At 54.2% G+C, this 13,716-nt stretch overlaps 1 protein-coding gene across 2 annotated transcripts; it reads right to left on the bottom strand.

The window, feature by feature from the left end:
- Positions 1 to 874: 874 nt before the first annotated feature.
- CLK3 (CDC like kinase 3) lies at positions 875 to 12,853 on the bottom strand. Of its 2 annotated transcripts, XM_054077884.1 has the most exons (13): positions 12,767 to 12,853; positions 12,560 to 12,687; positions 8,986 to 9,193; positions 6,794 to 6,887; positions 6,456 to 6,522; positions 4,866 to 4,982; positions 4,287 to 4,453; positions 4,071 to 4,165; positions 3,236 to 3,365; positions 2,705 to 2,787; positions 2,442 to 2,521; positions 2,194 to 2,284; positions 875 to 1,521 (listed from the first exon to the last, which is right to left on the bottom strand). In XM_054077884.1, exons 2-13 carry the CDS (start codon positions 12,685 to 12,687, stop codon positions 1,336 to 1,338), a joined length of 1,446 nt encoding a protein of 481 aa, XP_053933859.1. In that variant the 5' UTR covers positions 12,767 to 12,853; the 3' UTR covers positions 875 to 1,335. The 2 variants fall into 2 exon arrangements, with proteins under 2 accessions (XP_053933859.1, XP_053933860.1); XM_054077885.1 differs by lacking the exons at positions 6,794 to 6,887; positions 12,560 to 12,687; positions 12,767 to 12,853 and having other exon boundaries at positions 876 to 1,521; positions 8,986 to 9,092.
- Positions 12,854 to 13,716: the final 863 nt, after the last annotated feature.

Here is a 13,716-nt window from a genome sequence, read left to right as displayed (position 1 = left end):
TGAAGGGCAGGGACAGCAACGAGGCTGGATATTTACAGTACAAATGCAGTGTCCCTCTGCCTTCTGTTTTTTTCAGCTGGTTCTGCTTTACCCAATCTTTTGCCGGGCAGAGGAGCAGCAGCTGGGTTCAAAAGGTGGACACCCATCCCTTGGTCATCACTGTTACAGCTCAGCATTGGCTTTTCAGACCCCTCGTTTTCACTTCCCTCGTGTGAGGCACACTAGAACTTGCTGTCTCCGTTTTTGCTCTCCTTGCTGGCTTCAGCTCTTGTGCAGCAGAGTCTGCGCACTGAGCAGTGGCCGTGTGGGAATGTCTGGGGTCCTTGTCTGCCGCTGTGCCGTGCACCCAGAGCCAGGAGAAGTTTTTGCAGGAATGGCAGCTGAGATCAGGTCCGTCCTTGCCCCTGTGGAGCTCTGGGAAGCACCCAGGCCCCGTGCAGTGACCGGGATCCCCGTGGTTAAGCAAAAATCCTGTGAGCAGTATTAAGGTACAAACTCTCCCGTAAGGAAAGGGATTCTAGGGTTTGGGGTGATGTTCCAGTGTGCCCTCACACCTGGGATTCAACCTCACCCACATGAAATGCATCCCGTGTGCATCTGGAGCACCAAAGCCTCAGAAAGGGGTTGGATCCCTTCCTTTCCCACGTTGCCAGAGTTCACTCCAGGGATGGAGCTCTTGCTGCTCCTACCCACCACAGCCACCCCACCGGAACTGCCTGTGAGCGCTGCTCTGGTCCCAAACACGTGACGATCACTGCACTGCGTCACAGCTCGCTATTCTCTGTGTGACCTCATGTTTGTAACGACTCATTCCTGCCGCTACCGGGGGAAATCTGAAATAAAGTGCAGCTATTCATGTGTGCTCTGTGTCTGCAGCTACTTTATTGCTCTGCTGTCAGCCTGGAGCCCGACACTTGCTGTTCGCGCGAGCCTTCCTGCAGCTCGGCAACGCTCGGAGCAGCGGGGAAGAGTTCAGTCCACTCCCCCTCACTTCTCACCCTCTACTGGAGCAAAGATTCCTGGTGCTTTGTTTCCAGTTAATTTTCCAACAACTCCATCTTCCTTTGCAGAAAAGGCAAAACTGGGAGCAAGCAAACCCTACACCTGCCTACAAGGGAAGTATCAAACAATAAGAAACAAGTTTATTTTAACTTTACAACATATAAATAGAACAAATCTGTGCTTTCTGATGTAGCTTTTCTTCCGCTCCCTGGCCCAGGGTCCTTAGCGCAGAGTCCCAGCCCCTCTGAGAGAAGAGAGCGAGCGGGACTGGACTGCGGAGGCCGGATTGCTCCGTATGTACAGATCCGTTTGGCATCACACCCTTCCCAGCTGTCATCTGCTCAGGTCCCGGCTGGCGCCTCGGCCGCACAGCATCCTCTCCTCTGCGGAGAGGCCAGCAAAGAAGGGATGCAAGAGGGCTTCCGAGAACGTGATCCTGCGGGAAGGGTCGAATTCTAACATCCTCCTCATCAGATCAAAGAGCTGTGCGTGCTCCAGTGAGTCGTGCAGCATGTAGGTCTGCAAGAGAAGGGTAGGGAGAGGTGTAGCGACCCAGCAGGACAGGCCCTGGTTCTGTGGGGCACAGCGAGGTACTGGCTGTCTCCCACCCTTGAGGAGGCCACAAAGTTGGTGAGGGGTTTAGAGGAGAAGCCGTCTGAGCGGCTGAATTCACTGGGTCTGCTCAGCCTGGAGAAGGGGAGAGCTCACAGCAGTTCAGTTTCCTCACAAGGAGAGGAGGAGAAGCAGGTCCTGAGCGCTTCTCTCGACAGGTGACTAATGACCTGAGGGAATGGCAGGAAGATGCCAGAGGAGGGTTAGGTTGGACATAGGGAAAGGCTCTTCACCCAGAGGGTGGTGGAGCGCTGGAGCAGCTCCCCAGGGAAGCAGTCACGGTGCCAAGGCTAACGACATTCCAGAAGCGTTTGGACCAGGCACTCAGACATGGTATGAGAGTTGGGGTTGCCCGATACAGGGACAGGAGTTGACTCAATGATCCCTGTGGGTCCCTTCCAACTCAAGACATTCTGTGATTCTTCCCCAGCGCCTGTCCTGATTCCATCAGCTCCACAAACTTCTGTTAGCACCTGGGGCTCTGTAAAAGCCTCTTACTGAGGGAAATTCCTACCACTGAGCTGGGGAAGGGAACCTGTACTGCCCACCAGCCCTCCCTGAGCGCAGAGCAGCACCTACCCGCAGGGGCTTGCAGTTCTCCTGGACGTATCTCCCATCGGACGTGTTCTCATCCCATACCAGGTTCCCATTGTGGAAGTATTTTTGCTTCCTGGAGAGGAAAGGCAGCGTTCAGTAAGGCTGTGCGTGGGACAGGCCCCCAGCAGGTCTCCCACCCTTACGCCCACGTAGGTGGATGGAGACATTCTATCCTGAGTAACTCCACCCAGAGCTGACTGGGCTGTCTGAGTTCGGGATGCGGTTCCTACCGAGTTCTGTGAATCATGTGAGACGGAATTGGCCCGAGGATTTTTTCCATCATGACGAGATGCTCACGGTTCTCGTGGGTCTGCAAAGGAAAAGAGCAGTGGGGTGTTAATCCACAAGTCAGAAGTTCAGGCACCTGTACAAATACAGGGGAAGGAGGAAAGTCAGGAACACCACCGCTCCTGTCCACCTCTGCGTTTCCATTCCCTTCACATAAACCTGAGCCCTTTTAGACATCGAGGAATCATGGTAGTAGGTATTGTACCTGGAAGAGCGTGAAGCCACGGTAATACTCAAACAGGATGCAGCCGGTGCTCCAGACATCGCACGGCTGTGCCCAGCCCAGCTCTGCAAAGAGAACTAAATTAACTTCACATTCCCACCAACCTCTCCTAGTTCCTGGATGAACCCAGAGGGATTAACTTCTGTCTTTGTGTGTCTGCACGCTTCCCCGTGCTGCACATGGGCAAGAGGACCATCAGGTCTCCCCCAGGTGATTCTGTTTCAGCTTATGCTAACTCCACACTCCCCAGGAGCCAGGCTGAACACTTCCCAAGTCTCTCCTCATCTCTTTACGCCCCACGCCAAGGGCTTGTGCTCTCACTGAACACCTTCCATACAATCCAGACCTGGGCACCACTGAGGCAGCGCTGCTGCAATGCACAGAGCAGGCTGTCCCCAGGAACTGGAGTGCTCTCAACCTGGTTTTCCTCCGAACAGCCTCATCCCACAGCACCCCTGGGACAACCGTACTCCTCCACCCATCCGAGACCGCAGAAAGCCCGGCAGTACTCACCCAGGATCACCTCAGGGGGACGGTAGTGCCGGGTAGCCACGATAGTGGTGTGGTGCTCATGATCAAAGGTGGCACTTCCGAAGTCTGCCACACGGATGCTTGTGTTCCGGATGGATTTCTCCTCACAGCTCTGCAAGCAAATAAGAAGTTCTCAGCACTTCCAGCAGCTGCTTCAGGATTAAGCGAGGCTGCAAGAGGAGCACTCTGAACCCAGAACTGCCATGTCTGCTCTAATCAGAGGGATTACAACTGTGAAGCTCTGAGCTCTTTACATCTTGGATCAGTGCTAAGGATCGCTGAACGTTCCACAGCCCAGAGCCACGGACGCAGCCTTAAGACTTTCTGAAGACACAGGAGAAAGAGGCCTGGTTTCCAGTTTTAGGGAGACTTTAGAGCAGACTTCTAGTACTGGAAGGGGCTCCAGGAAAGCTGGGGAGGGGCTCTTGATCAGGGAGTGCAGGGAGAGGATGGGGGGGAAAGGTTTTAAGCTGAAAGAGGGGAGATTGAGATGAGATTTTAGGAATAAATATTTTCCTGTGAGGGTGGGGAGGCCCTGGCCCAGGTTGCCCAGAGCAGTGGTGGCTGCCCCATCCCTGGAAGTGTTCCAGACCAGGTTGGACGGGGCTTGGAGCAACCTGATCCAGTGGGAGGTGTCCCTGCCCATTACAGGGGGTTGGGATTGGATAGGTTTTGAGGCACAAACAATTCCACAATTCCAGGTTGTTGTCACTAAACAGACTTAAGGCCCTTTGGGGCATATATGGAACAGGGAAGATCCCATTTCTGCAAGCAGGGTAAGGCAGGCTATTCCTGATCCCTTTTGGACACAACCCACCTTTTTCTCATTGTACAGCGTGTCAAAATCCGAGTTGACAAACAAGATGTTTTCTGGCTTGAGGTCAGTGTGAGTCAGCTGGTTGTCATGTAAAACTGCGCAGGGAGAGAGAAAAGTCCTATCTAAGAACGATGGACTGAAGCACCCACACCTCTGCACACCAAAGCGCCAACTCCGCTCCAGCTCCCTTCCACCCCTTCTGGCCCGGTGACGTACATCTCAAGGCATGGCAGAGCTGGTAGGCCATGTGCCGGATCTGAGGGAGAGGGTATGGCTGGAAGTTGTTCTCCTTCAAGAACTCAAAGGTGTTCTTGCCCAGAAGCTCAAAGGCAATGCACATGTGGCCATGGAAGTTGAACCAGTCTGACATCAGGACACATAAGCTGCGTGGAGAGAAAGACCTGAGGATTAACCGTCATTAGCACGACAAAACAGCCACTCTCCCAGTTTGTGGCTACTTCAGAAGCAGCTGGTGAGCAAAAGCAAACTGACTCAGAAGCACCGTAATCGAGGAGACATCTCCTGCTCCCTTTTGACAGAGACTGCCAGCTCAAGTGGGACAATGCTGTTAGAGAAGCAGCTTTGGTTCACTTTTCCTTGCTAGACCTTAGCGTGTTTAAGAGATAACAAGTGTTCAGTAGAACTAGAGACAAACTGTTCCAAAACGCAGAGCAATGAGAAGGTTTCCCTGCGTAAGAGGAAGAAGCAGGTATTCCAGCCCTCAGCCCCGAGTTTCTCTGGATGTCACCCAAGCAGACTGCTTGTCTGTAAGGTACCAAGAACCCAGGAACTTACAATTTGTTCTCCTTGTCCTTCTCTTTGATTTTTTTCAGGACGTTGATTTCCAGCCTGGCTGCTTCTCGGTATTTTCCAACATTTTTGATGATTTTCAGCGCCACCTGGGATTTGCCTCTGTAAGGGGGGAGACAAAAGGATGGAGTCAGAGAAAAAGCCTACGTACGCTTCGCCTCACTGCACAGAGAGGGCACACACCAGTTACTCCAGTCACGTTTTCCTGTGTTCAGAGGCTGAGTCATTGCCGGATTCCAACAAAGCTTGATGCTGTCTGACCAGCAGTTAAATACCAAGCAAGCTCCAACCCCATTTCCTGATGCTGTGCCTCCAGCAGCTGTCTCCCCTCTCCAGCTGCACCAGAGATTGCTGAGAGGGCAGGAGATGGCAGACTCCTGTGCTAAGCTGAGCCTGGGGCGCAGAGACGGACAAAAGGGCAGGAAGAGACAGGGGAGGAGTCTAATAATCACAGGGGAGGCTAAAAAGGAGGGGGGAAGAACCCTGGCAGATGAGGAGGTCGCTCTCCCCCATCCCTTGGCTGGAGTTCACTGCAGAACCGCCAAAGCCCTCCACTACTGAACAAAACTCCCTTGCGAACTCAGGGGCCTGAGGTATGAACCAGGCCCCTTTCCTTGCTCTAAGTTCTACCATGGCAATAAGGGGAAAGTGACAACAGGTTGATCCAGTGGGGTCCCAGGCAAAACTGGCGGAGTTTGTCCCACCATGTGAGCATCTGGACTGGATGCACAAGGGCCAGACGAGCTGTCTGGCAGGGAAAGGAACAACTGGAAAGAGTACAGTGGAGGGCACTGAGAGGAGGGGACTGGAGCAGCTCTCTTAGGAGAGGCTCAGACCTGGGTCTGTTCAGCTTGGAGAGGAGAAGGCTGAGAGGGGATCCCATCAATGCTGATCAAGATCTAAAGGGGAGGGGCAGGAGGACTGGGCTGGACTCTGTTCACTAGTGCCCAGGATTCAAGGTACAGCCTCACCAACACTGAGTACAGGGGGACAATCCTTGCCCTGCTCCTCATGGCCACACCATGGCTGATCCAAGCCAGGATGCTGTTTGTCTTCTTGTCCACCTGGGCCACTGCTGACTCATGTTCAGTTGCTGTTGACCAGCACCCCCAGTTCCTTTTACATAGGGCTCTTTACAGCTGCTCTTCCCCCAGCCTGGAGTGTGGCATGGGGTTGTTGTGGCCAAGTGCAGGACCTGGCACTTGGCCTTGTGAAACCCCATACAATCAGTCTCAGCCACGGACCCCGCCTGTCTAGGTCCCTCTGCAGAGCCTTCCCGCCCTCCAGCCCATGGATCCAGCCTGTCCAGGTCCCTCTGCAGATCCCCCGGCCCTCCAGCAGATCAATACTTCTGCACAATTTCACTTTCTCACTGCAAGGGTGCTGGAGCACTGGAATCAGCTGCCCATGGAAGGTGTGGAGTCTCCTTCTCCAGACATATCCAAACCCTTCCTGGATGTGTTCCTGTGCAGCCTGGTCCAGGTGAGCCTACTTTAGCAGGGGGGTTGAACTGGGTGAGCTGCAAAGGACCCTGCCAAATCCCCACCATTCTGGAATTCTGTGAGAGATGCCCACCTGGCATGATCCACACACTCCACCACTTTGCCAAAAGTGCCTTCGCCAAGGCTGCCAACAATTTCATCTAGGAGAGAAAACAGGAGCAGATGTGAACTTCAGAGGCTTGGCGAGACCTGAGGTCCTGCAATTTCACAGCAATAAAGTCAAACCAAAAAAGTGTCTCTCACTGCTACGCTCTTTAAAACTCAAGTGTCTATTGTCTGCCCAGGCAATTTACTGCTCGATCTCGTTATAAGCAATACAATGCTAGAGACCCCTCCAGTACAATACGAGAGATCTCATCTAACACGGGGATAGAAAGTAGAGAGGTAAAGTTTTACGAAAGGTGGCTGTACATCGCTCTTGAAGCCAATCGCCGATCCTGCACACCAGGTGGCCTTCCTTGTCATCTTCCACGCTCCTGCTGCGCTTACTGCTCTGTTGGCTTCTCTGTATGCACCGCCCGCCGAAACGGCACACGACCAAGCGCGCACAGCGGGCAGTTCCGAGTGGCAGGATTGTGTTGTTGTCATTCAAAGGAGGAGACGACGGTGCGTCGGTGGTTGGATTTTCCAGATGCCAGCATTTCATAAGGCACACAGCATATATAACGATAGGGATATTGCAAGGGACACGTCAAGACACAAACTAACTTCAAAACAGAAAAGTCATCAACAGCTACAGGTATGTAAAGAAAATGCTCTCATTAGTTCCGCTAAGGCAGGAAAACGCCCCCCTCTTCTCTGAAGGGAAGAACCAGCTGGGAAGCTCCGTGTTAAGGTGGCTTGGCTTGGCACCACCATTTCCCACAGAGAAGCAGTGTCCTCCACAGCACTGGAGGATGGGCTTTGCCAGAAGGAGGAGGAGGGCTTTGCCAGAAGAATGTCACTTGCTCCGCTGGCAAAGGTGACAAAGGGAATACGAGCTGTCAGTTTGGCCACGCTCTCCAGTAGAAGCCAGAGTAGCAGTTCTCCCTCTTTTGTACTCGTTAATAGATCGGCAGCCACCCAGAAACCTGTCCTGCCCCCCTGCAAACCAGTCCTTCCCTCCTTGGCGGGACCAGCTACCACACCGATCCTAAATCCCTACGTTCAACTGGCTGCAAACACACTCAGTGCTGCCTCAGGATGCAGTTTTAAACCTGGGTGAACTTTAGGAGCAGGGCAGTCAGGTGAATCCCCAGGGAGCATTTCATTCCATGTTAGGCGTCCACTAAAGGTATGAGGTCACGTTCCCTGCTGCTGCTGCTGGCTTCTACTGGAAAACCAGCCGAACATTCCCGAGAGCACCCAGGGTTGACAAAGAAAGCTGCCCTAATTCCCAATCTTTTTCCGTTTAGCCTTAAGAAGAGTTACAAACTCTACGGCCAAATAAATTAATAGAAAGCTCTATATCTCCACACCTGAGCTTCTGTCAGGCTTCTCTGCTGCACCCCTCACCTCCCAGCTGATCCAAAATAAAGAGCTACAATCCCACCCCAAAGGTCAGCTGAAAGAGAGTAGAGTGGAGAGAGGACAGCAGAGACAGCTGAGAGGCTGTAAAGGATTTAGACCATGCCAGCCCAGACCTGCACACCCTCCTCACCGCACACGCAAATCACACTGAGGCCTTTTCATCGCAGCCCTGACTCTTTCTAAAACCAAAGTTAGCTGGAAAGAAGGAATAGGAGGGAAGCAACAGACCGTCAAGAGTCTCAGCCGTGCAGCTCTGCTATAACTATGGGGATCAGGGCTCAGCTGTTTGGTTGTGGTAACATTTAAAAGCACCAAACTTGTGGGAGATGGAAGGGCTCCTTACAGGGCAGAAGCGTTGAAGCAAGACGCTTGGTCTGATACCTCACAACACTTCCAGGGTACTCCTGGTCCTGGAACCATTCACGTACTCCCTGTTAACCCTTGAAACATCTTGGGCATTTCAGGATGGAAAAGGGGGAAGTTTATAGAGAAACCAAGGATAAGAATGTGGAGACAGGCAAGGACACGTGCACACCCTCAGAAGGTGGGAGCCTTTCTCTCAGTTCAGTGGGACAGGGTTAATAATCACAGGGCTAACACCTCAGAAGAAGCAGGCTGACGGATCCCATCCAGAACGGGATCCCAGCACACAGCCAAAGGAGCTGCCCTGGAGGAGCGCTCTGTGCCACTGTTGCACGCCCAACCCCCAAGAAGCAGCAGAACGCAGAAGCGAAGCGCCGGCTGTGTCTAAACCTGAGCAATGTCCAATCCCCAGCAGCCTGGCTGGCCGGCAGCCAAGGCTTGTCCTTGTCAGCCTACCACATGTGCGCCATTTGCAGCTTTCCCTGATCCCCTCCCCGTCCGTAAAGAACACAGCTTGGTTTCCTAACGTATTAAAGCTATAGGGGTTGGACTTGTGAAAACCAATCGCTACAAACGTTTCCCGCTGAACAAGACACAGGTTTTGGACTCTACATTAATGAAAACAAACACAAAAATGGGATTAGAGGTACTCACCCAGAGTTCCGAGCTGAAAGGAGGTAAGAATAGTTAAACCCCTGAACAATCCTGACCTCGTCCTGGATGCTACTCACCGAGGAAGCACTGCTACAAGACCTGGTCCTGCGTCTCCAGTAGTGATGCTGATGCTTCTTTGGACGGCGTTGCTCCCTGCCTCTGGATCGCCGCCAGTTTCGCAAGCGGGTCGAGTAATAATCCTCTCCGAAAGATGGGCTCTGGTCTTCAAATCTGTAGGCGTCGCTGTCTCGTCTGTACCTCCTGTAGTAAGGCATCCTGTCCGGGCTGCAGCACAAACAGGAACGCGTTTATGAGCTTGGAGAAGCACGAAAGGCAGAGTCCCACCAAAACAATGCACTCCTGCTCCTTCTCCCTGGCGGCAGGGAAACAGCAGAAAGCACCCTTGCTTCAAACCAACCCCCACTGTGGCTTGAATGCTGTTTCCCAGATAAGAAAAAGAAGGAAGATAGCAAGAGAAAATAATTAAGGCTGGGAAAAAACCTCTAAGATCATCCGGTCCAATTGTCAACCCAACACCACTGTGCCTTGTGAACCATGTTACCAAGTGCCACGTCTACACATGTTTTGAACCCCTCCGGGGACGGGGACTCCACCACTGCCCTGGGCAGCCTTTGCCAGTGCTTCACCACTCTTACAGTAAAGAAATGTTTCCTAATATCCAACCCAAACCTCCCCTGGTGCAACTTGAGGCCATTTCCCCTCGCCCTATCGCTTGTTATACAGAAGAGACCAAAATCGCACGGCACTGCCACATTTCAACGAACTGAGGAGAGGGGGACCCCCCACCCAGAGCTCAATCTGAGCTGCCTCCCTCACCTCACACAAGTGTTTTTCTAAGAGTGTTTCTTCTCTCCCACAGGAAGGGCGCTCATTAGTTCTTGAGTAAACGAGATCTGAAGGCAGTGGTGCCCTCATCACCACCCCAGGGGAACCGGCGTCTCCTGCACATCAAGCCTTCGGTGTAACACGCACACCAGCTCAGCGGATCGTTAGCAAGAACCACAGAAAAATCTGGTCTCTGTGGCACAGTAAAGCTCCCACGGCTCTAGTGATGACAGAGGGCTAACAGTACAGGAGGAAAACTTCAGGACAAACTCATCTCTGCATCGGGAAAGGCCAGGCGTCAAAGCTCGGAGCTAAGAACAGTGTGGGAGCTTCCCAGTGATAAAAGCAGCGCTCTGGGCAGACACCAGGCTGCTCCTGTCAGCCCACAGAGAGCATGAGTAGCAACTTCTCCAACCCAGACCCTGCTGCAGAAACAAGAACTTGCACTGTTTGTGCCTCTGCTTTGACAACAATGAATGCTGATGGCTTCACAGACGCAGGTGAGCCTGTGGTAGTGGTTCATCCATCAGCCTGCCAAGGCAGCAGCGGCTCTCCACCACCGCCAGGCTACCCAGCACACAAAATCCCCCCTCGGCTCCAATCCAACATCAACACCAACTACAAGCACACCTCCGTGAAACCTCAGTGTGTGCTTTCCAGACACAGAGGGTCCAGAAGGAGCAGCCTGAGATCACTGAGCCTGCGACTAAATGAACAGGAAAGTTTTCACTAGCAAAAGCCTGTTTCCACCCAGATCTGTCTCTCAGAACCCACCAGATGAAAGAATGGGAAAGCTTATTGGGTACATCAGCCACATTTCACAATCCACTTCTTTCAAGTAAACAAAAGCCAAGCTCGAAAGAGAAATTAATCTGTGGAACATTGCAGGCATTTAAAGATCACAGAATCATTAAGGCTGGAAAAGACCTCTAAGCTCATCCAGTTCAACCATCAGCCCAACCTCACCATGCCTACTAAACCATGCCCCAAAGTGCCCCATCTATGCATTCTTTGAACACGGCCAGGGATAGAGACTCCACCACTGCCCTGGGCAGCCTCTGCCACTGCCTGAGAACCCTTTCAGTGAAGAACTCTTTCCCTATACCTCATCTAAACCTCCCCTGGCACCACTTGAGGCCCTTTCCTCTCACCCTATCACTGTTCCTTGGGAGAAGGGTCAAGCATCCACCTCACTACAACCTCCCTTCTGGCAGCTGTAGAGAGCGATGAGGTCTCCCCTCAGCCTCCTCTTCACCAGGCCAAAGAGACTCAGATCCCTCAGCTGCTCCCAGAACCCCTGGGCGCAGAGACCCTTCCCAGCTCTGTTCCCTTGTCCAGATGTGCTCCAGCCCCTCAATGTCTTCCTTGTACTGAGGGGCCCAAAACTGAACACAGGGTTCGAGGCGCAGCCTCACCAGCAGCGAATCCAGGCAGATGATCCCTTCTCTAGTGAAGAACACGGCTCCCTTCTAGCTGCCCCTGCGCTGTTCTGCTCTGGCACAGGCACCAATTGCAGTTGCACGCCACAATGTGCCAGCACACAGCTCCCCACCACTGCTCCCGCCTCGATTCCAGAACCCTCACTGCAGCTCCTGTTATCAGAAGCTATATCTGCCCGGCTTCCAGTGCCTAATTGTCCCTGTGGAAATACTAAACAAAGGGAGGATCAAAGGGAAAATCCAGAGTTGACCGAAAGATGAGCGAGCGATGCTCAGGTCCGTTTTGACAGTGTAGGTGCAGAAAAGCATCATTACACTCAATCCGGTTTGTACAGAGGGAAGAGCTGTCAGGATAGCGACCTGAATGGCTCCAGTGGAACCGGAAACATGATTCCAGGGCAGGCTGTTCTTCCCCACGAATGTTAAAGATGTTGCTTTGGGAAGGTGTTTTGGCTTGGTGCAGAGTCAGGAACACATAAGGGATGGCATTCTCAGGGAACCCTCTGCTTCAGTTGCAGGGGTTTATGGGTTTGAATCTGATCCACTGTCAGGAAAGGAGAGCTGGAACTGCTCTGTGCTCGCTTGGAAACTCGATCAGAATCGAGGATCAGGGTCTGTGAGCCAGCCCAGAGCCCTGTGCACCACCCGTGGGGCCTGTGAACCAAGTCAGGGATCATCTGCCAGCTCAGGGCGGCCTGCACTGTAGCCCAGGAGCCTTCAGAGCCACCACAAGAACCCAGGAATCACAGAATGGTTTGGGTTGGAAGGGATCTCAAAGCCCATCCAGTTCCAGTCCCATGCCATGGGCAGGAACACCTCCCACTGGACCAGGCTGATCAAAACCTCATCCAGCCTGGCCGTGAACACCTCCAGGGAGGGGGCAGCCACCACTTCTCTGGGCAACCTGGGCCAGGGCCTCCTCACCTTCATCATAAAGAATTTCTTCCTTACACCTAATCTAGATCTTCTCTTCTCCAATTTAAAGCCATTGTGTCTTGTCCTATCACTCCACGCCCTTGAGAAAAGTCCCTCCTAAACTTTCCTGGAGCCCCTTTCAGTACTGGAAGCTGCTCTAAGGTCTCCCCAGAGCCCTCTCTTCTTCAGGCTAAACAACCCCAACTCTCTCAGCCTGCCCTCGCACAGGAGGTGCTCCAGCCCTCGGATCATCTCCATGGCCTCGCTCTAACAGCTCCATGTCCTTCCTGCGCTGAGGACTCCAGAACTGGACGCGGGGCTCCCGGTGCGGTCTCGCCGAGCGAAGCAGAGAGGCGGAATCCCCCCCCCCGCTCCCTGCTGGTCCCACCGCCTCTGACACCGCCTCCCCCGGTCCCGCCCGCAGCCCCGGGCCGCTCTCCGCCGCTCTTACCTCCTAGACCGCGATCTCGGCGCGGGGTCCCGGCGGCGCGGGCGGCCCCGGCAGCCCCTCCTCCTCCCGCCGCGCGGGCCCGGGCTGCCGTCGCGCTCCGGGGACCGGTACCGCCTGCAGGGCTGCATCTGCGGGGAAGCGCGGCCGCCGCTCACACTCGGCCCGGCAGCGGCCCAGGCGCCCCCCGAACCGCACCCCCCCGCTCACCGCCGCTCGGCCCGGCCCCTCCGGCCGCGCAGCGCCCGCGATTCCGCTTCCGGCGCTACTTCCGCTTCCCCCCACGGCACCGCTTCCGGCCCCGCCCGCTGCGTGCTCAGAGCGGCCCCGCCCCGCGCTTCACCCCTGACGCGCCGGGGCGGGGGGGGCGGGGCCTTTGTCACCGGGGGGATCCTTACCTTTGCCATAATCACCACGGCCATCCTCTTCCTCACTGCTGTCTTCATCACCACGGTCATCCGCATCCCACCATAGCCACGCTCTTCCTCACCGCTGCCTTCATCACCATGGCCACCCACATCCTCACCCTTGCCTTCATCACCATGGCCATCCTCTTCCTCACTGCTGCCTTCATCACAATGGCCACCTTCATCTTCACTGCTGCCTTCAGAACTATGGTCATCCTCATCCTCACCCTTGCCTTCACCACCATGGCCACCCTCATCCTCACCCTTGCCTTCATCACTATGGCCACCCTCATCCTCACCCTTGCCTTCATCACCATGGCCACCCTCATCCTCACCCTTGCCTTCATCACCATGGCCACCCTCATTCTCACCTTTGCCTTCACCACCATGGCCACCCTCATGCAGACACTGGGGCCTCAGAGGCACTGGTACAAAAAGGGCTAGAAACCAGTTTTTCTCCAGCTGCTGAACTGGTTTGATGACTGGAAACACGATGTCAGGTGCCACATAAACAGCAAAACCACAGAGAAGCAGAGGAGGTGGTGACAGGAGGGACTGGGAGAGAGGCTCCTGCACCAGTCTGGCCCTCGCAGAGGGACACAGGGCAGGGACAGCCCTGGGGAACGCAGCTCCAGTGCAACCCATCTGTCAACAACCACTGTGCCCACAAGAGAGCAAACCCCCTTTATACCCATCTGGCTTTACAGCCCAGTTCTCCCCATGGAGGCCCAAACTGGGAGCCCAACAGCCTAC

Source organism: Cuculus canorus, chromosome 12 (genome assembly GCF_017976375.1).
Source record: "Cuculus canorus isolate bCucCan1 chromosome 12, bCucCan1.pri, whole genome shotgun sequence".
In the NCBI taxonomy this organism is placed as follows: domain Eukaryota; kingdom Metazoa; phylum Chordata; class Aves; order Cuculiformes; family Cuculidae; genus Cuculus; species Cuculus canorus.
Note: the sequence above shows the minus strand (reverse complement) of the source record. Positions and strands in the feature narration are given on the sequence as shown.

Excerpts from the sequence above, each read along its gene's own strand:
- CLK3 (XM_054077884.1), bottom strand. The coding sequence starts at position 12,687 with ATGCAGCCCTGCAGGCGGTACCGGTCCCCGGAGCGCGACGGCAGCCCG. Across the intron at positions 9,194-12,559 it reads CCGAGATCGCGGTCTAGGAG|CCCGGACAGGATGCCTTACT; the intron begins GTAAGAGCGGCG and ends TTTGTGCTGCAG. Across the intron at positions 1,522-2,193 it reads AGAACTGCAAGCCCCTGCGG|ACCTACATGCTGCACGACTC; the intron begins GTAGGTGCTGCT and ends CTTCTCTTGCAG.